General features: G+C 33.1%; 1 protein-coding gene across 3 annotated transcripts in view; it reads left to right on the top strand.

Annotated features, from left to right (window-relative positions):
- The window catches only part of Arap2 (ArfGAP with RhoGAP domain, ankyrin repeat and PH domain 2), a 177,754-nt gene that overhangs the window by 123,405 nt on the left and 28,938 nt on the right, over nt 1-25,411 (top strand). For 2 of the 3 annotated variants that reach the window (XM_087187437.1, XM_004867671.4), the window contains exons 23-27: nt 3,052-3,199; nt 4,666-4,734; nt 7,296-7,370; nt 10,550-10,667; nt 18,463-18,591. In XM_087187437.1, coding sequence (XP_087043563.1) covers nt 3,052-3,199; nt 4,666-4,734; nt 7,296-7,370; nt 10,550-10,667; nt 18,463-18,591 — 539 coding nt within the window. The remainder of the gene's footprint in view (nt 1-3,051; nt 3,200-4,665; nt 4,735-7,295; nt 7,371-10,549; nt 10,668-18,462; nt 18,592-25,411) is intronic. The other variant, XM_004867672.4, reaches the window with a different exon arrangement.

The raw sequence follows: 25,411 nt of genomic DNA, 5'->3' as shown, positions 1-25,411 counted from the left end.
GGTTCTCTGACAGGAATCTGTTTTTGAGGACTGTTTCCTTTTGGTATCCTCATTATAGACTTTTATCTTTTCATTATCAATTTATATCTTACCTGACCCCTGGTATTTGATATCACACTGATCAGATGAGAAAATATTTAAAATTAAAAACATTCTGTATGTCATGGCATTAAGGTCACTATGCATTTGGAAGGAAATAAAAGGTGAATTGAGAGATCTGGAGGAGGAGGATGTTTAAAATAGCATTTAAAGATAAAACTAAAGATTGCTTTGTGTGTATTAATCTTAGCAAGAATTATTATAAAAACTTTTTATAAGTGTAAATTTTGCTTAAGGGAATATATTGTAGCTCCCAGTATGAATAAAATATTCCCTTGAATAAATTTTTATAAAGCTGAAATCATCTAAAAATATATTACTTGGAATCTGGGTTAGAAACTTTTCACAACATGTTGTCTTTTCTCTTTTACAAACACTAGTTTTCATGAAGCATTATAAACTCTTACTATTGTAAAACTGATTTTCTGGTTTGGTTTTGTTTTCTTTCTTTTCTGTAGTTTTTCCCCCTTGGTGCTGGGGACTATGCTAAGAAGATGTCCACTGCCAAGTTACATTCCCAGCAAAACTGATTTTCTTACTGTGTCATACAAATACAGTCTATGAGATTCTGGACAAATTTTAATACAGATAATTTTATCATGAAGCATGTAATTATAGAGGAAAGAATGAGTAAATCACTGTGGCTGGAATTCCAGAGAATGTTTATATACTTCAGATTTAAAAAGAAATATCAACTGGGTATAAAGTTGGAAAAAAACATAAAAGTACAAAAGCAGACACAATGGTACAGAAGCAGTCCCAGTTACTTGGAAGGCTAAGGCAGGAGGAACATTTGAGCCTAGGAGTCCAAGACCAGCCTGGAGACCACATAGGAAGAGCCTGTCTCACACACACACACACACACACACACACACACACACACTATATCTTCTGGGACAGGTGAGTACTAAGATGGAGATGAGCCCATTTAGTTAGCTGACAGGAGGCTTTGAAAGGCTTTTCAGGACATGCATAAACATTTGAACTTTGTCCCTCAAAGTCCTGAGTAGCAGGTCAAATCTGTTTTAGCCCAGTACCCCAGTGATCAGACTGGTTGGGAGAGGCAGAGAAACTAAGTAGGAAACAGTTTTGTTGGCTATCTGATGAGGTTTGAATGAAAAGAGACTGAACACTTGGGAATGCTCGCATCTGGGGACCAAGACGTAAAGGAAAAAAAATAAATTCTGTATTTTATCCAGTTTATTCCAGGAGTTAAGGTAGTCTCAGAAGCTGAAAATAAAAGAAGTAAAGAGTGCCAGATCGGAATGATGTTACTGAAGCAGTCTCAAGAAAGGTGTAATGTTTGATAATGTCAAAAGTTTGACAAATGAATTTGGATAAGATCAGGTTGATGCAGCATTTAATTCAGTCCCTAACCTAGATGAAAGGTCATTTCTGCCATCAGTAACTTCCACTTAATTCCATTCACCAGTATATAATGCAGTAAAGTGTGATTAAAGCAAGGGTGCCTGACTATGAGAACCTGAGAGTCTAGCCTCAGAGGCAGATAAGGAGATAAATTTTCTGGATGTTTACAGTCTAGTGTTATAAAAGTACAGAAGTGGTTTTGGGGGGGTGCCTACAATTTCTATGTCCTCCTTTATTATTAAATTCCAATTTCCTTTGCATCTTGTAAATCACATATGATGCTTGCACTTGCTCTGTCTCTGCCTATAGTTTTGCATTTTATTATGAATTTCTTACATTATCATATATGTTACCATCATGTTTACCTTTTTTCTTGTTACCTACCAGAATCTATATTCTGTATTCGCAGGACCACCTAGGTTAGTCTTGCCATATTTTTTAATGGAGTGTGCTCTCTCTTCCTTTGTGTGTATTTTTAAAATGTCCAAATATAATTAAACAGGCAGTGGAGCAGGCAGTACAAATAGAGACCATTATCAGCTATGTCCACTTATAATTCCCATCCACTGCATTTTCATCAGTGTAAGTTTACCTTTCTTGGGGTGATAGCTGTAGATTTAAAAAATTTCAGTCACTAAGAATCTGTATTTGTGAATACTTTAAATGCTTTTTGAAAGACTCCGGGTTATAGCTTACTGAGTAGAAAAGTTGACTTGTTTGTTCATATCTGCTCTTTTTCTCTGGTACTGGGGATTGAACTCAAGGTCTTGGATATCCTAGCAAGTGCTGTACCACTGAGCTATGTCCCAGTTCTTTTTTTATATTTTGTCCTAAGACATGGTTTCTCTAAGTTGTCCAAGCAGAGCTGCAACTTGCAATCCTTCTGGATCAACTTCCTAAGTACCTGAAATTACTGGTATGAGCCACCCTGTCTGGCACTATCTGTTCATTTTTAAAAAGGCATTTTTAGTTATATCCAAGAAAAGTGCAGTTTATTTTTTAAATGAAGAGTTTGCTTTTTGAGATATAACAATATCCATTTTGAATAACCATCTAAATACATGTTGCCGGGTGTTCTTTCTTACCTGATACATACTTTCAGGAAAATTTAGCCAAGTCTCAAATCTGGAATTCAGACCTCTACTATATACATAGCAGTCCACTCTTACTATCTTGTTCACTACTAATTTCCTCCTCCTTTTCTCTTCTGTCATTACACTGCAGTCTGAGAAGCCATTTTATACCACTCTGCATACACATGTTTATGCTTTGGCCTCAGGTTGTCTCACTAAATAACTGTATGGACATGGCCAACCCATCCTCTAAATCAGCATCAAGTACTGTTGTGTGACTTGTACTGATCTCTCCTTTAACAGCAGTTTCTTATGTCCTTAGGTAGACTCCAGAGCTACTTAGAAGAAAGCACCATGTGTGTTTTCAATCACCATTGTTCCTTTAATGTTAAAGAACTTTAATATCTGTCTGTTTAAAACAAGTGATAAATGAGTATATTGGCTTACAGTTCAGTTCTGTGAAATTTTCAGACGGAAGTGTGTCATGATAAGCTGTGCTTCTCTCTCACAGGGTTCAGAAATGCTCAGAAATCAATCACATGAATGCCCATAATTTGGCTTTGGTGTTTTCATCATGTTTGTTTCAAACTAAGGGACAAACTAGTGAAGAAGTGAATGTAATCGAAGACCTAATTAATAATTACGTTGAAATATTTGAGGTAAGCATTTTATATCCTGCCTGTTAAAATAGTTTGGATGTTACTGTTTGCAAAGAAAGATGCATATTTTTGAATGTTATAATTTGTCCTTATTTGTATTTTGCAATGAGGAAAAAATGGATAATTATTTTTTAAAGTTTTAAAATATAACCAGCTTTCTAACCTATAGGTATTCATTTGAATTTATCTGCTTTTAAAGCATTTTTACCATCTGGATTTTGTTGGACAAAATAGTTCTATTTATAAGGTTTTTTGTGCATGTGCATTTTTCTCAGTATGTGTATGCATTAAGTATGTCTATGAAAAGTTGTAAAATTATGAATTTAACAAATTTAATAAACACCAGGATTTTAAATTGTACAATTGAAAGTGTCTTAAGTTTTTTAAAAATTGTGCTTCCAACTAGAGAAAAAGAAAAATTCTGAAATATTATTATTCCATGGTTTTCATTATGTTATCACTGTTTTAGTTACTTGACTTTTGAATTTGCTGTTTTGTGACGTTAGTGTTTTCATATTTTATCAATAATTTGCAAGGATAGAATGCTTTCATAGTTCATCTAAGTGAAAATGGATGAAATAAGCCTATGATTAGAATATGGTAGGTCTATGTCAAAGGTCCAATTCTAGTGTCTCAGATTCGTTACATAACCTTTGTGAGCTTTCTACTAAACTGTGTTTAAGGACTTCCTTGTTTTCTGGAGGTCTGGATATGCCAGATGAAATGAAATGGGTTAGTATAATAGCATAGATGACCATCATCTATAGAGGCCTACATTCTCATTAGAATAACTTATTACAAGGTTCCTTAGTGAAGTAAAAAAGAACTATTTTAATAAAATAAACTAAATCACAGTTTCAGTTTAAATTATAGAATGGACATCATGGTTGTTTGATTTTCTTTGCTCTTTGATCTCCTCTCTATTTCTTTGTATGTGTGTTCACTGTTTTTGATCAGTAGCAACTTCTTGCAATAATCTGTTGCTAGAGAAAATAAAATAGAAAAAAAATGTGTGGCTTTACATGCTCTCTATATATTCTAGTTTTGTCCCATTCCATTTATAGAAATTAAATGATTATTTTCATAGGTTAAACCTATCTTTTCCTAGATGTTAAAAATTTAATAAGCATTCAAAATTTTGGTTTGAGTCATAATTCTCAACCTACAACAACTTTCAGAAACCAGTCATCAATCCCTTCACTTGTTTAAATCTCCTTAGCAATAGGGCTTTCCCCTGTGGAAGCTGCAGCCTGAAGGAATGGCATGCACACATGCTCTGGTCATTATGAGACTGTCTTGTTGGCTTTATTTCTGCCCTAGCTGTGTGGGCCCATTCTGATTAAGGTGGCCATTCTCATTTATTTTTAACTTGTTAGCATTTAAATTCCTTAAGAGTTATTGAGGATGAGTATCTTCAGATCTTGTGTTCTACATTATTAGAATGTCCCAAATTATATTTTAAACAGGTTAAAGAAGACCAAGTCAAACAAATGGACATAGAAAATAGCTTTATTACCAAGTGGAAAGACACTCAAGTGAGTAGTAATAGTTAGATTTCTAAAAAATTAAACAAAAACAAAAACTTCGATTGTAAATAAAAATATTTCTTGTGTTTTCAAGTTCCTATTTGAAGGAAAGTAGAATGAGGAAAAAGAACCTTGATAAAGTAATCGTGTGATTCTGCAATCTGATATATCTATGCATAATATGTTAACATAATTTTAACTATAGAAGAAAAATATATTTATTATCAAGATTTAATAAAAAAAAACTATTGATAGGGCCAGGAATTTAGCTCAGTGGTTCTGGAGCCTGCCTCGCAAGCGCAAGGTCCCAAGTTCGATTCCCGGTACCAAAAAACAAACAAACAAAAAACTATTGATAATGCCAGTGGATTTCAAAAGAAGCATTTAAAGCCAAAAAAATGCTAGAAGAAATTGCAAATTCAGAGAGCAAAATGATTCTTTCCATCATGATTTTGAAAATATAAATTATTTCTTACATGCTTTTGCTTTGTGTGCTCTCACTTGTTTATATTAATGAGAGACTTTCTAATGTGATCTTTGTAATACAGGCTAATTTTTAAGTCAACTTTTCTAAATTCTCTCTTGCTTTCCTTGGTCGTATTACACAAGATGTGTGTTTTCAGGTTGCATTATGCTTTCCCATGGTACCTTACATTGTTTGATGAATATTTGTTGGAACCTCTTAAGGCTGACCATTAATCATCTTGTAGTAACTAGGAATTATAGTGGATTCAAGGTTCCAGTGTAAGTAATAGAAGTGGGTCATATGTGCTCTGTTTATTATTATAGTCAGATAATGAAGCAAATGCTTCCTTGTTAAACCCTAAATTTGCCTAAATCTTGAAATGTCTACCACTAATAAAAGAGGAAGCATTGGAACTATCATTCCATGTGAAGAAGATGAGGCAACATTTGTAGATTCCTCAGTACTAATACTATGATATCATATACTTAAAAAATTATTGTATCCATTTTGACCCAAAGTAATTAGTGCAACTTCCAGGGGAGCTAGACTCTGGTTCATTATCAGTTCTTTTAAAAATTCTCACTATTTTGTGAGTATAAGGATTGTATGAGCCTGAGAGGTAATCTTTAGCAGTATTATCTATATTGTTATTAGAAAAGTATGAATACACTTTTGCATGTTTGTCTTTTATATTCATAATACAATAGAGAACTGAATCTTGAATGCTTTCAAATCTAGTATAAGAAAAAAAATTAAGAAAACAAGTCTAAATAATACAGTAAATAGGAAAGTAGAAGAATTTGGAAAAATTGGTTCTCTTGCTTGAGTTTTTCTTTACTCAAAACTCTCCTCTTGAGTATTTTTCTAACAGTCTGTGTCCTTCCTCTGTTTGAATTTCTTAGCTTTTTTTTCTTTATGGCTTTTCTCTATGAGTTCTTTGTGTTGGCCTTTTTAAATTTTTTAAATGTGTCCTTCCTGGAGAGTTTTGCAAACATAGTGAAGAGCAAAACATTTCAGCTGTATCTTTTTCTTCCTAGAATTTTGCATAGCATCGAAAATGAGAAAGAAAAATTGGAAATGATCTTTTATATGCCTGTGGTAACAGAATAATTATGAACACTTTTTCAAAGTACATTTTTAATGTTTTGCCCATAAATTTAATCATCAGATTTTATAGTGTGGCAAATTTACTTTCACAATGATTTCTTCTCCATTATAATCATTTTAAATATATTGAGTGATGAATGTTATTTGTAAGTGGTTATGTAACCCTGAATTTCTGAAAAGAACTTAAAATATTTTTCAAAATTTTATTTTTATTTTTATTTTCTGACTTGTATCTTCTCTTAGACCCAAATGCTGTTCTTAAACTCTTAATAAGGATAATTAAAATAAATAAACTTTCATTGTCTGCCTATTCTATCACTTCAAGTATTTATTTTATTTATTTTACTAAACTCACTTTCTCTTTGTAGTTTTTTTTGTTTCGTTTTGTTTTTTAGTTTTTTGTACCAGAGATCGAACTCAGGACCTTGCACTTGTGAGGCAGGTGGCAGAACCATTGAGCTAAATCCCCGGCCCTCTTTATAGTTTTAATATAGGTCTGACCTAATTTATCCTTTAATTTCAAACTTTGGTATTTATCACCTTTTTGAAAATTTAACAAGACCTATTTTGTCTTTTAATTATTGATGCTATGGGTACATTACGGTTTAGAGCAGAGTTACATATGGCTTATTTTGACTCCTCATTTTGTTTATCCAGTTAAGGTACATGGTGATGGCCCATATGACCTCTGTTTTCAAAGTCAGCTTATTCCCACTGTAGCCATATTCATGATTTCAGTAACAATGTAAGGGATATTTGAGACCATTAAGCTCTCAAATGAGAGTTAAAAGGTCACTTTGAGGTTGTGACATTTGTGTCCTGGCTCCTTGTCATTAACTTTTATGTTGAAATAAATACATCATGCTTGTGAACAAGGGAATAGAGCTAATTTCAGTGTTGTGGAATATTAAGAAATATGAGAATTTTAAAATTCCATTAAGTGCTGTATATATTTTTAGTGATATATATGTGCTGTCTTCACATCTGCCTTTTCTAGGTTTCCCAGGCTGGAGATTTGTTAATTGAAGTGTATGTAGAAAGGAAGGAACCAGACTGTAGTATTATAATTCGGGTGAGTTGTGTTGGATATCGTAAGTATTAGAATCATTTTACATATTTTGAACTTTCCAGTTTTTAAAATATTTTACGTTACTTTTGCAGTTAAAAGAATGACTGATGGTTGTATTTTCATAGCAGTATTCTCCAGGAATTTTATGTTTCAGTCATTTGGAAAGGTTGGATTTTCTGTAGCTTTTGGAAAATTATATGAACTCGAATACTTGGTTCTTCCCTTCCTAACTTCTTAACATTAGGCAAATTATTAGCACTGTCTCAGCCTCAGTCTTCTCATTTATAACATGAGAAAAAGTCACGGTTTTTACATCATATCATTGATGTGAGGATTCATTAAATTTACACATGTGAAACACCTATTTCTTAAGCAAATGTTTACAGATATCTATTACTATAATGATATTATTATTAATTGCTCACCTTTGTTTCCTGTACTTTAACATCATTCTTCCAAATTATTTGAATATTGGATAACCCTTTTCTTGGGAATATTGATCATTCATGCTGAATTGAAACAGATCCTTCTCATACTTCTATATTCAGTAATTAATTTGCCTTGTGTTTAGTGACTGTGGCATTTCATGTTATTTGATAAGGCTACTTTTCTTGCCTGAATAATAGACATCCTGCCATGTAAGAGAAGTTCAACTTTAGGTTCTTACCCTTATTAAAGTCCAACATTAATCACATGTAGGGAACAGGGAAAGGGGACGTTACTAGAACCTCTGCAGTAAGTCCTAGTCTCCCGCAAGCCACAACAGCACATGGTGAATTATTATACAGAAAAGGTAGAAAAAATGAGACTTTGAGAAGAAGCTGAGCTTTGGGGCTGATCAGTGCTGCTCTGGGTGGCAAAAAGGAAAGCCCTTGAACCTGTCACACCTTTATTCATTGCATTGGGAGAAACAAATGTAACAAATGACTTAGGATAGAGAGTTCAGTATATCTGGAGAAACAAATGTAACAGATGACTAGGGGCAGCACAAGTCCTCGAACAATGAGGAACTATGCAGATGAAGATTTTGTTCCTTGCAGGATGTCTTCAGCTGGTGTAATCTTGTCCTAGAACAACACAGCATCACCGGACTATTGAGGTCTTAGCTGTGACCGGAGGCCAAAATGGAGTTAATGTTTCTACATGCCATAGCTGGCCTGTAAGCAGGAGAACTAGGCTTAAACAAATGATTTCCCCCCAAAATTATGTAGGATTGCTCCCGACAACAGCATATGATAGTTTTAGACTTTATGTTAAATGTATTGTAATTATTAATTTAGATATTTCTCATGTTTATATATTATGACTATATGGCACTAGCTACCTTACTTAGAACTTGTAGCTGAAATATTATGAGCATTGGCTCTATGATCAAATACTTTGTGAGGCATTTGCCTGGCCAGTCCTTGTCCAGGTGCTAGTTCTTATACTAAATGTGTGATTTTGATCGTAAGGCACATGAGAAACTAGGATAGATCAGTCAGCACATGTCAGTTACTAATGCTGGAAGAGACAGTCACAGCACATGATTTAACTGTGTCTTTACATACACTCTTTAGTAGCACATTTTAATTTTATCTAACTTATAGAGCTATAACAAATTATTGTAGTTTAGCAAAGTTCTCACATTATCTTGCATATATATAGATAAGACTACATTTTCATCTAGAACAACTCCAAATGTTCTTTAAAAATATTCAAAAAACTATTCAAAAATAACCAGTAACATGCATTTCCATGCTTAAGACTTTGCAGAAATCTTAAATTGATCATTACCTCAACCCCTGGAGGTAGATGAAGTAGCTAACATCCTAGTTTAGAGGAATGGGAACTGGGAATTGAAGGAAGTTAAGCCCACATACAAACCTGCGTCATCATCTTCCCAACCTGGTGATCATTACACTGACCCATACATGCCACAGAGTAATAATTTCCTAAGTGTGGAGTCCTAGTTGTCTGTAAGAGGGGCTTTGGGTTTCTTCTTTTGGGATCCATCCGGTCATCCTACTTCAAGCTAAGGCACTTCGCCGCTGTCTATTTCACAAGCTTTCCTTCTCAGTAATTACTGTTTTTGAAGAACGGCTCTTCTTTTAAAAATTTTAAATTAATGTAGATCAAAAGCAACATTGAAATGATTCATACACTGTTCTTGTTGTTTGGAATTCTCCACTTTCCCCAAATGCTAACATTTTTTAAAGCTTATATTTTGTTGAGCTTTTCTAAATACAAAAATATACTTTATTATATATTTAATATATTCCTTAAACCCTAAATTTCATGAAGTAGAAAAGATAGATCATGTGTGTTACCTATAGTGAAAAATATTTTTGTTAATTATATATGTCCAACAGGCTTAAAAATAACAAGGGAGAGTAGAAATGGAAATAAGCACATTTCTTTACTAAGAAGTTTTAGAAGAGAGCTATGTAAACTTAAGTTGTGTTCACAATGTGCTAATGTTTAAAATTTGTTTCATATGATTACTAAATTCTAAAGAAGTGGTTTTGGCCAGCGTGCATTGAAGATTAGAAGAAAATAAAATAAAAAGGAAGAAGTTAATCAGAAAACCCAGAAATCCAGGAAGAAGTAGTACGCTTCTGCAGTGGCCTCCAGCTTTAGGACTCTGGTGGAGCTGGGCCCTGGGCTGGCACTGCTGAGTCTGGCCTGTGCTCTGAAATCCTGGCTCCCACATACGTTGGTATCCCACCATCTGTCACTTGGCATGGCAGAGCACACCACAGACTATCAAAACCCGGGGACTTCTTGGCAGGATATCAGCAGTCAGTCAACTGTGTATAATTAAGGCCCAGTCTGAATAAAGCAAGTCACTCTGTACTCGTGATTATAGAACTGAAATAGAAATGGAAAGTTTACTCCTAGGAGATAATTGGATTTGTTGCCTGGTAAAAGTCTGTGTGTGACTAAGAACATCTTCTCTTCCTTTCTCACTAAGTGAGCAAATCCTTCATAATTATCTCTGTACTGTAATATCCCTTTGCATTTACATTAAATCATATTAAATTTAATGGAGATTATCTAAACATGCTGTCTTCTTCATTATAGAGAAGGTAGTTTTTATCATACTAGGAAATGGGGTATTGATAGATTGAGAGTAGCATTGCTATAGCACAAGGCTGCTTCTGTGTTTGACATAGTTTTTAAAGACATTGCCTTTTTTGCAGATATCTCCTGTGATGGAAGCAGAAGAATTAACTAGTGACATATTAGCAATAAAAAATATCCTTCCTACAAAAGATGATGTGTGGGCCACATTTGAAGTCATTGAAAATGAAGAGCTAGGTAAGTGATTTTCATGTTAGGAATTCTTAAATTCTTTATAGTTTGAAGAAATATTCTTATTTGGGAGGAGAAGTCATTACTAACATTTTATGTTTTCCTAAAGATTAGCCTCTTGTTATAAATTCCCTTCTGTCTTAGTGCATGTTACATGTTATCACCAGTCAAGGTTATCTTCCTATGAATTTATGCACCAAAATAATTGATTTTGTATTGACTATAAAAATAAAATGTTAAGCATTAGATAGCTCTGTTTTTGCCTCATGAAAGGCCTTTGTTTATAAGAACAAGCAGTGAGATTTATAAAAATATTCTAAGTGTCACTGCTACCATTCTTATATGCCACTAATTTAAGAAGAACAAAGCATGTATATATAAAGATTATTATTCTAAAAAAATTTTATGTTAAGCCCAGCAGAAGCTTTTTCTTTTAGCTATTTTCTTCCATCTTTATTGAATATTTTGTCATTGTTCACTCCAAAGAAATTGAAGGGTAAAGAGATCTTTTAAAACAACGTGACCACCCCAATAGTCAAGTGCTGCATAAGTTTAATATTCTGACAACACCATTTGGTTTTAAAGGCCTCTAAGAAAAAAAAATGATGAAGAATGTCTGTACTTTGACCATCTGTCTAGCTAATATCTACTAAGGTCTTGGGACCTTTTCAAGTGTAGCTATCAAACTGCCAAAAGGAAAACCTTGCCACCTGCAAGGTAAAGTAAAATTTAAAATTCAATGTTGAAATACCCTATTGTGCATCATTAGAAGTGTTGCAGTCGGTGTTAGAATATAATCAGAATGAATGGGTGCTTTGTTTTTGACTAGTCCTTCTTAATGTTTTAATTCTTTATTTCTCATTATTATGGACAGTTGTCTGAAAAACTGACTTTGTGCCTAGATATTTTTTCAGAATACATTGCCAAGATCCAAGTTCCCTCGTGTCAGTGCTCAGTACCCCCATGGACAGAACTGCTCTAGCAAATGACTCCTATAATCCCTTGGCCCCTTACCCCAACTGTCAAAACCAAATAGATTTGCCTCAGGCTTTACCTGTCTTTTCTGTGGCATTGTTAATGACCTTTCCCTTTCCTTTGATGATTTTCATTCCATTTTTAATCCTGCTTAGATTCTCCTCTCGGTTCTCTAGTCATTTTGACTCATTTTTAGTTTCTTCTTTCCATTTAAATGTGAGATTTCCCTTGCTTCAATTTCCTTTGCCATCTTTCCTTATTTTATAACTTCTTTATAGAAAATATATTCCATTCTTTGCACTTGACTAACATATGAGTATCATTTCTCATGTAAACCTGTGTTCTTCCTCTGTCTGGCCCACTTGATTATCTCCTTTAAAATCCATATTCAGAGTTTCATTGCTTGTTCTCCATTCTCTTTTTGTACTGTCTGGCACCTGAATTTATGTTTGTCTAGACAGGAGCTTTTTGGAATGAAGTAGGGATTCAGTTATTTCTTTTCTTTTTTGTCTTTAATATCTAGCATGGTGCCATACAGTTAACATCTATTAAATAAAGCATACTACGATATGACTGTGTGATTCAGTCATAGTAGAGTCTTTTGATTTTTCTTTTTATTTAAGTTTCATAAAGGGCCCAGCTTACCAGCATCATTGTATTTGTGAAAGATATCTGTTGACATTATTTCCAGAATTATCTGTATTAATCATAGATTAGATTATGTTGTTCTACCAAATAAAACTTTTTTCATTATTTTGCCATTATCTGTTCATCCTTAAATCCAGCTCAAGTGTCCCTGGCTCAGAGGTGACATTCAGATGAACATAGTTTGCACTTATTTAGTTTTGATCATTTGTTTCTGTATTTATAATACTACCTACCATCTAACTTGTAGAATAGAATTGTTTACATAGCTGGCTTTTCCTTTGACCCTGCTTTTTTAGGACACTTAACATATCTTTATAGTTCTCACAACCTGTAGGATAGTGCACTGATATAAACATTCCCTATTAACATCTTCTTAACTGAGGTAGAAAAAGAAAATAAAGGAATGTATCTATTCTGGTTCTAAGTGACTTGGATTGTGGCTCTTTATACAGATATATCCAAATGGAGAAAGTGCATGTAAAGATAACTCTGCTTGTAGATTAGATTTCCAAGTCGTGGTTAGAGTTTGGGCAGTTGATTATTTCCTGCATACTTCTATTTCTGTTTATTTGAGAAGATTCACTGGAGAATACTGAGTCACATATTTTAAGTCACATGGTGCAGTGCTAGGCCTGAGGGCACTAGGATTAAGGGCGTGAGTGCTATGTACCCTAAGTAGTCTAAGATAAAAGAGGCAGAAAGATACTGTTAAGGTCTCTTGTTCCTTTTGCTACCTTGTGACCACCATCAACTAGTGTTCTCCTCTGAGATGCTCTTCTGCCACCCTGCTTTGAAGCCAGCCAATTATGGACTGAAACCTCTACAAACTGTGAGCCAAATAAACCTTTCCCCCATTAACTTTGGTGTTGGGTATTTTGTCTCAGCAACAAGAGAAAAGTAACTAAGACAGTAGGCATCTTCTCCCTACTAACGCTTATTTTTTCAAGGATTAAATTAGATTAAAGCATTGGTGGCAAACTTATAACACGTGTTTGTTGTCATTGAAAGCTCTAAAAGATTCACCATCACTGGTTTAAAGGATACTCCTTTGTCATAATATTGGAGCTTTGTGCCTTTGGTCATTGGTCCTCCTAACAGAGAGGAACAAATTGAATGAATGATGACCGGAAATACATACAGTTGGTAGGATTACATTCTGCCTGAAAACATTGTTTTTGAAATTTCCTTTCGGAAAATTAGGGGCTTCTTACCCTGAAAATGACTCGTTATCCAATTGCATGTGATAATCAGACCACAGAATGCTAAGATTTGGTTGATTTTGTGTTGTTATTCCTTTCTAATAAAAAGGAAAGAAAAAGTTATCCTAATGAAGATACAAATAGGCATCAAGTTGATTTGATTTGTGCATGTCTGAATAAAAGAAATATCCTGTGTATGTCAAAAACATACATTTGGAGTTAAGAATTCAAATTTGGCATAATGTTAGTGTTTGGTCAACTGTACTGTAGAAATTGGCAGAGAGAAAACTAGGATGTTTTTACTGCTTCTAGTGGAACAATTGTAGAGACCCAAGAAAAGGGCCTGTGATTATGTTGGTTGACTAAAGTAGATGGAACCTGCACATCACTGACCTTCCCAACTGTTAAAAGCTTTATTTCTAGTAACGTGCAGGGGAGATACAGTGAAATAAAAAAGAAGATTAAATGAAAGGCATAATACTAATCACAAGATTATAGTTGGTAGAAAGAATGTCAGTGGAAAATTGGCGAGTTCCTAATATAAAAATAAATACTCCAAGTAATGAAATGATCAAAAATTAATAAATGGATAAAACAGTATTTCTCTACCCTGTCATATTCAGTGCCCTATTTATGTGATAAATATTCCATACTATTCACTTTACCTTTTTCAGATAGCCTATTATACTTGTTTTAAAATTTAGTATAATACCCCAGATATTATCAGAATAGTTAAGGGAAACATGCATTAAAGCATGTGTTTATGATTATATAATATGCATATGTAGTCACAAATGATGATAATAGATTCTTTCGCCTATAAATGGAATCACTATAGTCACAAGTTCAGAATAACATGTTAATTTTGTGGCCTGTAATATAAGCAGCATTATCATCATTGGTGAAATGGAGAACAATTCTTAGAAAAGTTCTCACTAAAACAAAGGACAATCTCTATATGACAGATTCATGGAACATTAAGTTTAGGCTTCAAGCATGGAAAATATTTTTCATACCTTGATTTTATATTACAGTCATATAAATATACAAAGTTGAGTTAGACTTTATGTTCAATACATTTATATATAGGATTTCCTTTTAAATGAATTCCTGTTGGGGCACTTTAAATTTGTGCTGGATAGAAAACACTTATTTTGCACATCTTGAAAGATGTCAAGAATCTTTGACCCACTCATGCCAGTTGTTAGGGCAAGCTGCAGTCCACAGTAGCAGAGTATGTTGGTTGGCTTTCCATTGCTGTGACAGATACCTGAGGTAAATCAGCTTAGAAGGAGGGAAGGTTTCTCTTGGTTGACAGTTTCAGAAGTTTCAGCCCATTACCAGTTGGCACCATTGCTTTTGAGCCTGTGGGGAGGCATAACATCATGGTGGGGAGCATGTGACAGAGTAAAGCTGCTCACTGTGGCGGCTGGGAATCAAAGACAGAAGTCAGGGTTTCTGTATCCCTTCAAGGGCATGCCCTCAATAACCTAACTTTTTCATACTAGTCCCTATCCCCTAAGGGTTTTACCTCCTCCCAGTTGTGCCAGGCTCTAGAAACTAATCCTTCAACACCTGGCCTTTGGGAAATACGCAGTGATTCCAAACCTTAGCAGAGAGGCTATTCCCTCCATCAGTAGCTGCTCTTCTAGAATATTCTGTTGTTCTAATCTTCACCTGGAAACTGATCATATCCTCTGCCAATATAGCACTGTACCCTCTAGGTCCTTTACATCTTGAAACAACTGCCTGAGGAATCTCATAAATAGATTTCACTGAGAGGTTTGAATTATGAATCACTTACTTTCTATTCAGCAGTATCATAGCAAAATGTTTTCTTTTTCCTTTCTCATAACTACTATGATATGAAAGATCTAATTGTTAAAAAGGATTCTTGTGGTACTCCTCATTGACACATGAAGCACTTCTACCACCCTGATCACGTGAATGGGACAGAGAAAGGCTTACACGGCCCTTAAAAGTCTGGCACTAAGATACTGACTTTTGAGGAAGTCATACTTGTCTTTGGAAACCTATTCTTCTCAAGGATTACCCTGAACTTTTAGCAATTTTTATTCTGTTGATATTATAAAAGTTACTTATTTTTCATAATACCCTAATGTCAAATGACTTACCATATAATCTATCTTGACAGGTTGTGACTATAGATAAATTTTTTTTGTAAAAGTTTATAGTCCAACAGTGCTTGACTCAATCCAGTTTTTCTGCTTCTTATCTCTTTCTTAAGGTGATAATTAATGCCATTTCATAATGGTAGCATTTGGCAGTCTAATACATATTTTTCTTTCCATCTCATTTTCAACTGTGTTCTTCAGTATCTTGGGTTTGCAAGGTTTTCCTTCTCCTGTAGTATTTCATGCTATGATACTGATGTGAACAGTATACTTTTTGAAATCCAAAATAATTTATATGCCTATTGATAAACCTCCATATCTGCTGTAATATATTTTAGCATAATTAAGAACACTTTGTTTCTGTCACCTAGTATCTACTTGTAATAGTGTGTAATACTGACCCTCTTTAATGTAAATATTCTAACATTTGGAAGTCTCATTACCAATTAAATCCTGTAACCAAGGAGAGTCAGTTTTTATTCCAAGTTACATGCTTTGTTCCAGTTAAGAACATGAATCCTGCTTGGTCAACGCAACTGCTCTATCACTGATTTCCTTACATGCAGAGTGTTGAATATATCTTGCCATCATTTCCTTGCCATCTTCTCAAGTATGATAGGAAAGTGAAAGGCAAACCATGAACTGATCTTTCTTTTCTTTTCTTTTCTCTTTTTTCTTTTCTTTTCCTTTCTTTCTTTCTTTCAATACCTTGTTCAATCTTTGAAAACATAATAAAACAAAACTTAGTTACATGTGAGAAACTATCACTACTGTTAAGTATAATAGTTAAAAATTGGAACTTTAAAGTCAGAAAAGTTTAGGATTCAACTCTTTATTCCTTGATTTAACCATTATGTGACTATAAAATATCAATGCAAATAATAGTATGTATATTGAATGTTATTGTAAGAGTTTAAACTGATGACTGATGTAAAATAAATATACAATGTTTATAATATATGATATATAGTTGTTATTCCAGAAATGACAGCTGTTAATGGGATCAGTAATGTCTCAGAGCTACTAAGCAGTGCTATCAAGAATTATATACCAAATGTAAAGAGAGGGCTTATTCTATAATTAGCTTGACATTTAGATACTTCTGATTTTCATGGTAAGAAACAAATTCATAGGTTAATCAGTGACTGATTCCATTTATGGTATTTGGCCAAGCTTTTGGAAAACTATATGAAGGAGAGCAATAATACTGATGAAGCACAATTTTTTTTCTAGTTTAAAAAATCATTTTATCTGGTGATCTTATAACAAATATTTTCTGTTAATTTATGGCCTCAAAAAAATTCATTTAGTAGTTATTACCTGAAATATTTATCGAGCATCGATTATGTACTCATTACTCTGCCATATGCAAAGAAATATAATAGTAAATAGAGATACAGATTTTAAGATGAATGGATTAATGCCTCTCTTTTAAAAATTCCCATTATAAATAATAAATAGGCTTGCTCCAATAAACACAGAATGAACTGGATTTCACTTTACTGGATAAAAAGCAAAGATCTGGTAAATTACATGGAAGCAGAAAACATATTTTCTTTTGAGGACTTGGGATTATTGGTAACTCCTCCAATGATGTAGCCATAACCTGAGAAAGCAGAATTAGGGAGGATGTGATATATTTGATCCATTTTATCTGTGCTTTTATTATAAGTCACAATATGGGTTATGTATAATGCCTTTTGCATGCTTATTCTTGTTTATCACTGGCAATATTACTTTGAAAACAGAAAGTTCGGGCGGGGGATTTAGCTCAGTGGTTCCACCACCTGCCTTGCAAGCGCAGGGTCCTGAGTTCGTCCCCCAGTACCAAAAAATAACCCCAGGAAGTTCAAGTCCTATGTTCATTATATGTAGGAGGGTTGAGTCGACATATATGACTAGGAGAAAGCAGCGTCAACATCTTCATGTCAGAGCTTCTCTTCTTGCTAATTATGCTATTTTCAGTGCACCATGAAAGTTTGAATTTTTTTTTCCAGCATATACTTCTGTCATTATATTTTATTAACTGATTGGCATATTTTAATCACCAACAAAACTTCCTTATGAAACTTTGATTGTAATTGTAAGACATTTTAAAACTCCATGCTGTGAATGCCTGATTCATTTGTCTAAAACAAAAAAGATATGGATGAAGATTCATCAAAAGGAAACTTTTTAACTCATTTAATTTCTTGCTTATTGGACTATTATTATATATCAACAATGTATAATATTGCCACATAATGTTCTTGATTGATACTTCTACTAATAGTTAAATAGTACTATTTTGTAATTATTTTCATATTTTCTTTATAATGTTTTATAATTTCATATTAAGTATGAAAATTAAAACCTATAAATAAAACCTATAAATTATTCATTCATATTTATCAAAAATTATAAGATTCTAATCTTTTTGGGACACAGAATTAAAAGACATGTTTATTAGTGTTAGACAAAATTAGTTTTGCTGTCTTTTTAAAGTTACTTAATTGCATGTGCAAGTTATCAGCTCTCTCTAAACCAGAATATTGTCTACGTTAAAAAGAAGATAGAAGAAGACACATGTTCATTGTACTAAGGGTACTTTCCTGAAATTTTACCCAATAGAAAGCACTTCTGTACCTAAGAAAAAATAGTTGCATAACAAAAAATATTGTTCACAGATTAATACAATAAATTTAACTATGTGCTTAATAATTCTGTAGGAATTAGGGTTTCTTGTGTGTACTTCTCATGTTATTACTGTGTAACCTAAGATATGATCACATATATTGCTATATACATGTATTTTCAAGATAATTTTTAAAATTTATACTAACAAATACAAATTTCAATTTGCAGAGCGTCCTCTTCACTACACAGAAAATGTATTGGAGCAGGTGCTTCGGTGGAGTTCATTAGTTGAACCTGGTTCTGCTTATCTTGTGGTGAAGAGATTCTTAGCTGTTGACACAATTAAACATTACAGGGGTAGGTGCCCTTGCTTCACATTTCAGTGATGGTTGAAAATTCAAGTGGCTTAAGGTTAATTATATGGCACAAGTTATATTTGCAAAGGCAGCAAATGTTAGCTAGTTACAGTATCTGATTACATACAGTTTTAAAGAAGAAAAATATATGAACAGGAGAAAATTTTCCTTGTATGTAGCCCTGTAATAATAGTTGGCTATTTGGTGGTAATACATTTTTAAGACTTACATTTACACTTGTGCCAATGTGTTTTACAATTTTGAAACCGGATTAAATGAAAAACATTACATTGTTGATGAGGCTGCTCTTTGAATTATGTTTATATTTGAAAGTTTTCTGGCCATTCAAGAAGTGTAGTTTATATAGGCTGTGAGACTGAATGCTTACTATAACTCTCAATATATTTGCAATGATATTGGAAAAAACACACAATAAAACATTTCTGGCAAGAATATTGGCCATCCAAGTGGAAGAAAACAGTGTACATTGTAAGGTTAATGAAGTTAGCTAGCACAAGTGAACCAAATAAACCAATCTGAACATGTATGCTATATAAGAAAATGTTACTTTGCCGCTTTCATTCTCCTGTTGTGTTGTCGTCTGCTGACAGCTTAGAAAAATATTTCAATCAGCTTCATTTATCATCCAGGCTCAAAAACTAAAGACTCAATTTTTTTATGTCACTTACCACAACTTTTATAAGTAATATTAATAACCATTACTATATATTAATCTCATATCACTAGCCAAACTGAATAGACATCAAAGCCAGTTAAATATTTAAGTTTTCCTATCAATTATCTTGTCATTTTAATTTACAGATGAGGAGAAGAGAGGATCATAGAAATGGTGGTGTGGTGGCCTAGCATGTGTAAGGCCCTGTATTTGATTCCCACAGCTGGGTTTGAGTCCCACAGTTACCAAATGTTGACCTTAAGGACAGGTTGATTTTCTATGTTTTTTTTTTAAATATGAAAGGGTAGGGAGGGTTATATAGCTCTAAAATGCAATAAACTGATTCCTGTGATTGCAAGCTGTCTAGATAATAGCCCATATTCATTCAGCTCTTAATTATTATACCCAAGCTAATTTAATAGTTTCTGATTTCATGGTACTGTCCTTTGTGTCTTATACCTTCTTGAAAGTATTTTTGCAAAACATACTCTTTTCTCCTGGTCATCTAAATAAACAAAACAGGTATTATCCTTTTTGCTGTAGAAATATAGCCTTTCAGAGACATTTATTTTATTTTAAATTTCTTTGCTATTCACACCTATGATTTTGACCACATTCCTCTGATACCTTCTTAAAGATTGCAATAAAAATTGTAATCATTTGAATGTATCAAATATCCATGTCAAAGAGTAGTGGTTCTCATCTAGAGATAGTTTTGCTGCCTACACACTCTTGAAAATCTCTGTAGACATTTGTGACTGTCCTAGCGCTGGGTTGTGTGATGTGGTAAAGGGTGCATCTGATATTTAGTGGATAGAGTCCAAGGATACTTCTAACAGTGCTATAAAACACAAGATAGCTCTATACAACAAGGTAGCATTCAGTTCAAATGGCACTGGTACAATTTAGATCATATCTAAAATATCTTCTAGCTCTCAAAGTTTATTATTCTTTCATTTTAATATTGGAATAAAGAAAAATGTTAGGGGAAAAACTGGGCTGATGGTATAGCTCAGTGGTAGCACTGTGCTAGCATGGGGAAGGCCTTGGGTTCAGTTTCCAGCACCAACCCCTTCCCCAAAAAAAGAAAAAATGAAAAGCTCTTGAACTTGTGCACCGTGCTGTGTCAACATTATGATACCTACATTATTATTTTTTATGGTTTCTTTTCTTATGGCAAATAACTTTTCTGTCCTGTTTTATCTTTCTTGTAATTTTCTTTTTCTGATATTTCTACAAAATGTCTAAATCTACACATTGAAAAATCTTGGAAATTTAAACCTCCATATAACCAATTAGCTGTTGTTTCAGTCTTAGTGGGCTGGCTCTGTGAATAATAATATATAATAAATACTAACATAGTAAAGTATGATAGGAAGGTTTTGTGTATGTGAGGAGTGGGGTAACTCAAGGCAAGAATATAATTCAGTGCTATTAATCTCTGAGAAAAAAAAATCAAGCTTGAGCCACTTTAAGTCAATCATATGTGAGTAAAATCTGTATTGTGTAAAGCCAGAAGAAACCATACAGTAACAAACTGTACATGATTCTATCCACAAACTAAGGAGGAAGATTGGGTGTTGTAATGATTCTGCATATATTCCATTGTTTCATCTTGATGGTATATGAGTCAGCCCTTCTGTGGGGAAAAGTATCAGGTCTGTAAGGTCTAGACAAAACATCTTGCATAGAAACTGGAAAGCTGAAGCTCAAGAAAAAAAGGTGGTAGACTTAAATGGTATTTTCAGACATTAGCATGAAACGTTCTCTATAGTGAAACGTCAGGAAACTTGTGTTACCCTTTTATCTCTTCCACTACTCTAACACAGTAGGAGCTATAAAACAAGTCCCTGTCCTTGCATTGTCCCCATCTCATGTTGTTGATCTAATATACAGTTCTCTGTTAGTAGTATAATACCTACCAGGAAATTAGATCTCTATGCAAGTAAAAGAATAAACTTTTAGAGTAACACCATAAGTATAATTGAATATTTTCTACTAGTAAATATTTTTGGCCAAGAATAGAAATAACCTTTGAAAAAATAACCTTTAAAATACTATAATTTCCTATCCTGTATAATTTTCATGAATGTTGCAGTTTGACTTATATTCAGATTGTCAAAGCAAAATAATCATTCTTTTTTTTTTTTTTTTTGGTACCGGGGATTGAACTCAGGTCCTTGCGCTTGCGAGGCAGGCAGCAGAACCACTAAGCTAAATCCCCAGCCCAAAATAATCATTCTATATGGTTGGTTCTGCATTTGTTTGGATTTAGAATTGGACTTTTAAAGAAGATTTAGTCTTATTTTAAAAATTCATTTCTTAAGTTATGATTATCCCCCTGTAGTTGTATCTTGAAGAACCTAGAGCTTATTAATACATCATATAGAATACACTTTGTAATAGATTTGGGGGTAAGTTAGACATTTAGTCTACTATGTCTCTGTCTTGGCAAATGTCTCCTAAATCAGTCACTCCTCTAAAATTACTGCTGCATTCATTATATCCACCGCCCCTTAACATTGGGATGTAAAGGAAAATAATAAATCAAATGTGACTTCCCCTATATTTTGTTAGCAGAAAAATTTGGTTTAGCCCAGAAACAATTGTTCTTCAAAACAGAAAAAGAATAATGTTAAAGATTTTGTTTCCACTCTTTTAAGTTTTTTTTATTGTATTTTAGGGGCTAGGTAGAAATCAGCGGTTTTAAAACAAGGTAGTTGGATACAACCATATTTTCTCTAACAAATAGGTAATGTGATAACTTATTAAAACATAAATTTGGGGTCAGAGTATAACTCAGTGGTAGCACGCTTGCTTATCATATACATGGGACTGGTTTCAATTGCCAGTAACAACTACAAAATCCGGAAAACATAAAATTGCACTACAACATCCTTTGCAAACTGTCCCATACTCTAGTATTTGTTACCTAGTTGCCACAAATTTGACTGTCTCTCTGTGTCCCCATTCATATGTCTCTATGTCTGTTTATTTACCATATGTATGTATATATACCTGTATATATGTATTATGTGCATTTCATTAATTCTGTGACAGTTTTTGTGAATTTAGAGGATAAATTATAAGCATGTGCTTCTCTTTGACATAATGTTTTCATCACTTTCTAAATCAAGTTTTATAATGTACTAAGTATTTGCTCTAGTTTAGGAGTTTTAATTTCTTCAGTTCTCTTTATCTGAACCATTTGAAATGTAGACATAAGTAGGAGTAGATTTTATCAATTATACATCCTAAAATGTACAAATAAAATTAATGAATAAAAAAACTAGGAGTAGATTTTAGAATCATTGAACATTTAATTTCTGCTCATTCATTTCAGGTAATTAGATAGGATACTTTACATTTATAGAAGTATATGACAGTAAAAGAGTTTTGTCTGTACTTGAAAATCAATTGTTTTTCAAAAGCAGCATTGTATTTCCCAGAAACATTTTGTGCCATTGCCATTATTGAAATGAGTTAATTAAATGAAAAGAAAGATCGTAGTCTTCAAATTTCATTTCTACTGTATGGATTAAAAGCTGAAACATTGAGATAAGAATAGGGAAACTTCATTTAAGTTGCTATTTAAACTTTGTCACAGCACTCTAAACCATCTTTTATTATTGTTATCTTTTATATTAAATTTCAACATCTGTCACAAGCAAGCTATAAATTTAGCCTTCTTATTACTCTAGAATAAGTGATTTTTATATTGCTAAGGTCTTACTTTAATCACTAAAGTTCTTTAAAATTACTCCAAGAGAATTTCATTCATGACAGTCAAATCTTCTTGATCTAAATGAAGAAAAAATACTTTAAACATATAAGTTCTAACTCAAATGCAGATCATTGTGTATTTATAAATTGAGATTGCTTTATATGGTGTTTTTTAGTTACATTTCCTTTAGAATAGAATAGTTAAAAATGCAGCTGCTCCTGATAAGTTCAGACCTGGAAAAGCTAAGCTTTTTACTGTCAATAGACATAAGAAAACAAAAGAAAATTTCGGGAAAATAAATGAGTCCATAAATCATAGTCTAGCTGAAATTACTCACATTCCACTTCCCATCAAATCTTTTTAAATCCCAAAGATGTGTAAAAAGTTAAAGATAAGACTCAGCCCACTTAAAGTGGAAATATTTTCTTTGAAATTTATGATAGTCCTTGATATTCACTATAGACTATGAATGTACTGACTTTTTGTGATAGTATAATTTTGTAGTGAGAAAACCAGTTGGCAAGTTTTATTAGCTTCCTTGTTTCATGAGGAATCTATATAGAAAATTTAAAGGATTGGTAAGCATTACATTTACCCATAGGAGAGAGAAAATTTAATATATGGAGCCTACTTAAATAAAAGATTAGAAACCCAGCATGCAATCAATGACTGTTTTAGGCCAGAATGTTTACAAAGTTTTCAAGCACAGAAAAATAGTTCAAGTGATATCTCTTTTTGCACTAAATCTCTTGTTCAAGGAAGTATCTTTGTTTAGTGTTTTTTGTCACAGTATAGAAGAATTCTGTGATACTGCTTTTTAAACTTGTCAAACAGCCATTGTGAACCATAATTTTCACATTTATAAGTAAAATGATATTACCTTTATTTCCTACATTGGAAAAGTACATGAGAATCACATGAGGTAAAATACACAAACATTTTAAAAGCTCCAATCTAAAGTATTATGTTTGTACTTATTAAGAGTTTGCAAAAAACTACACCCTAATTTAACATAAAAGAAATATATCACTTATTATACTAAATTTACTTTGGGGTTTATTGTAATTCAGTCTAATAATGCAAATAGAATAGAAAAGTCTTTTTTTTTTACTTTCCACATTATCAATAACATGACAGAGAATCTCTGGCACTTTTTAAGTTAGTCTCATCCTAGTAGTAACTATGTAATTTAACCACTTGAAAGTAATTTAACTATTTAAGAATGTCGTTAGACCTCTAATTCTTCTATCCATTTGCTCTTCCATATAAGAAATAAAAAGGAAATAGATGGGGAATATAATGCAAGGATATTATTTCTTATCCTAAGAAATAATGTTACTTTCTTGGAGTATCACTGGAGAAATAAGGAACCCCCCCCCATTGTGTTCTAAAAATAAATCTTCATATATTAATTTTTATAAAGAGAGAAATAGTTTGCTTTTAAGCAGCTGTTATGTCTAGTTTGGTTTTTACTGTTTTCGAACTAAATTTTACTAAAATGAATTTTGACAGAATCCTATATAATGAATGAAATATATCAATAATTCTACTTCCTTGAAATTACAAGAAATACATATTTTCTAGGTATACATTATCAGTTTGACAAAACTTATATGTACATTTAAATTTGGATGAACTTTTAAAATGTTAGCCTACAATTATTGGCAAATGACTTGGGCTTATCATGTTTTCAAGGGGTTTTCAGATAAATGTGTATATCTGAAGAAATAGTCTTTTCCAGCAAGAGAAGAAAAGAGACATGTACAGACCATGAAATAATAAGTCTGTCTGTTGTATATGTCTTGTCACTAATCAGATCACGCATACAAGATAAAAAAGTTTATAGTTTCAGTGTACCAGATTTTGGGCTGAATGCTTATGCCTCCCCCACCCCCTCTCTCTGCCTGCTTATACATACCATTTCATTTACTCCTCTTACTAATCTTAGGAGTTGTTCACTAGTACTTACTAGATCTTTTACAAATGGAAAACTGGCATGGAGACATTATATAACTCCTCAAGGGGACCTGAGGTGAGTGTAGAGAAGCAGTCATTAGAGTCAATATTTCTCCAAATCTGACCCATATGTTTTGTCCTTAACTCTTTACTATCTTGAAATCAAGGATAAATAAACCAGTATTTTAGATTCTTACAAACTTACTCTATGAATTATCAGACTTTCAGATTAGGGACCACTGGTTAGGAGTCACTGGTTTTGCATAAGAACATGTGGTTATCAAATAATTTGGAAAATGTTTTTGCAGGGGAGATGTGTCATGGTCTTAGATACTTGAAATGCCTGTTCTACTTAAATACAACATTCAGCTATTCTGTTCTGAGATAGATAGATAGATAGATAGATAGATAGATAGATAGATAGATAGGATGGGATAGGATAGATCTTTCTTCTTTTTTCTGCTC

The sequence above is a fragment of the Heterocephalus glaber genome, unplaced genomic scaffold, assembly GCF_053883595.1.
Source record: "Heterocephalus glaber isolate CG9 unplaced genomic scaffold, H.glaber_assembly_v1.0 deba00001509, whole genome shotgun sequence".
NCBI classification, from domain to species: domain Eukaryota; kingdom Metazoa; phylum Chordata; class Mammalia; order Rodentia; family Bathyergidae; genus Heterocephalus; species Heterocephalus glaber.
The sequence above is the reverse complement of the archived record's forward strand: the minus strand, read 5'-3'. Positions and strand labels throughout refer to the sequence as shown.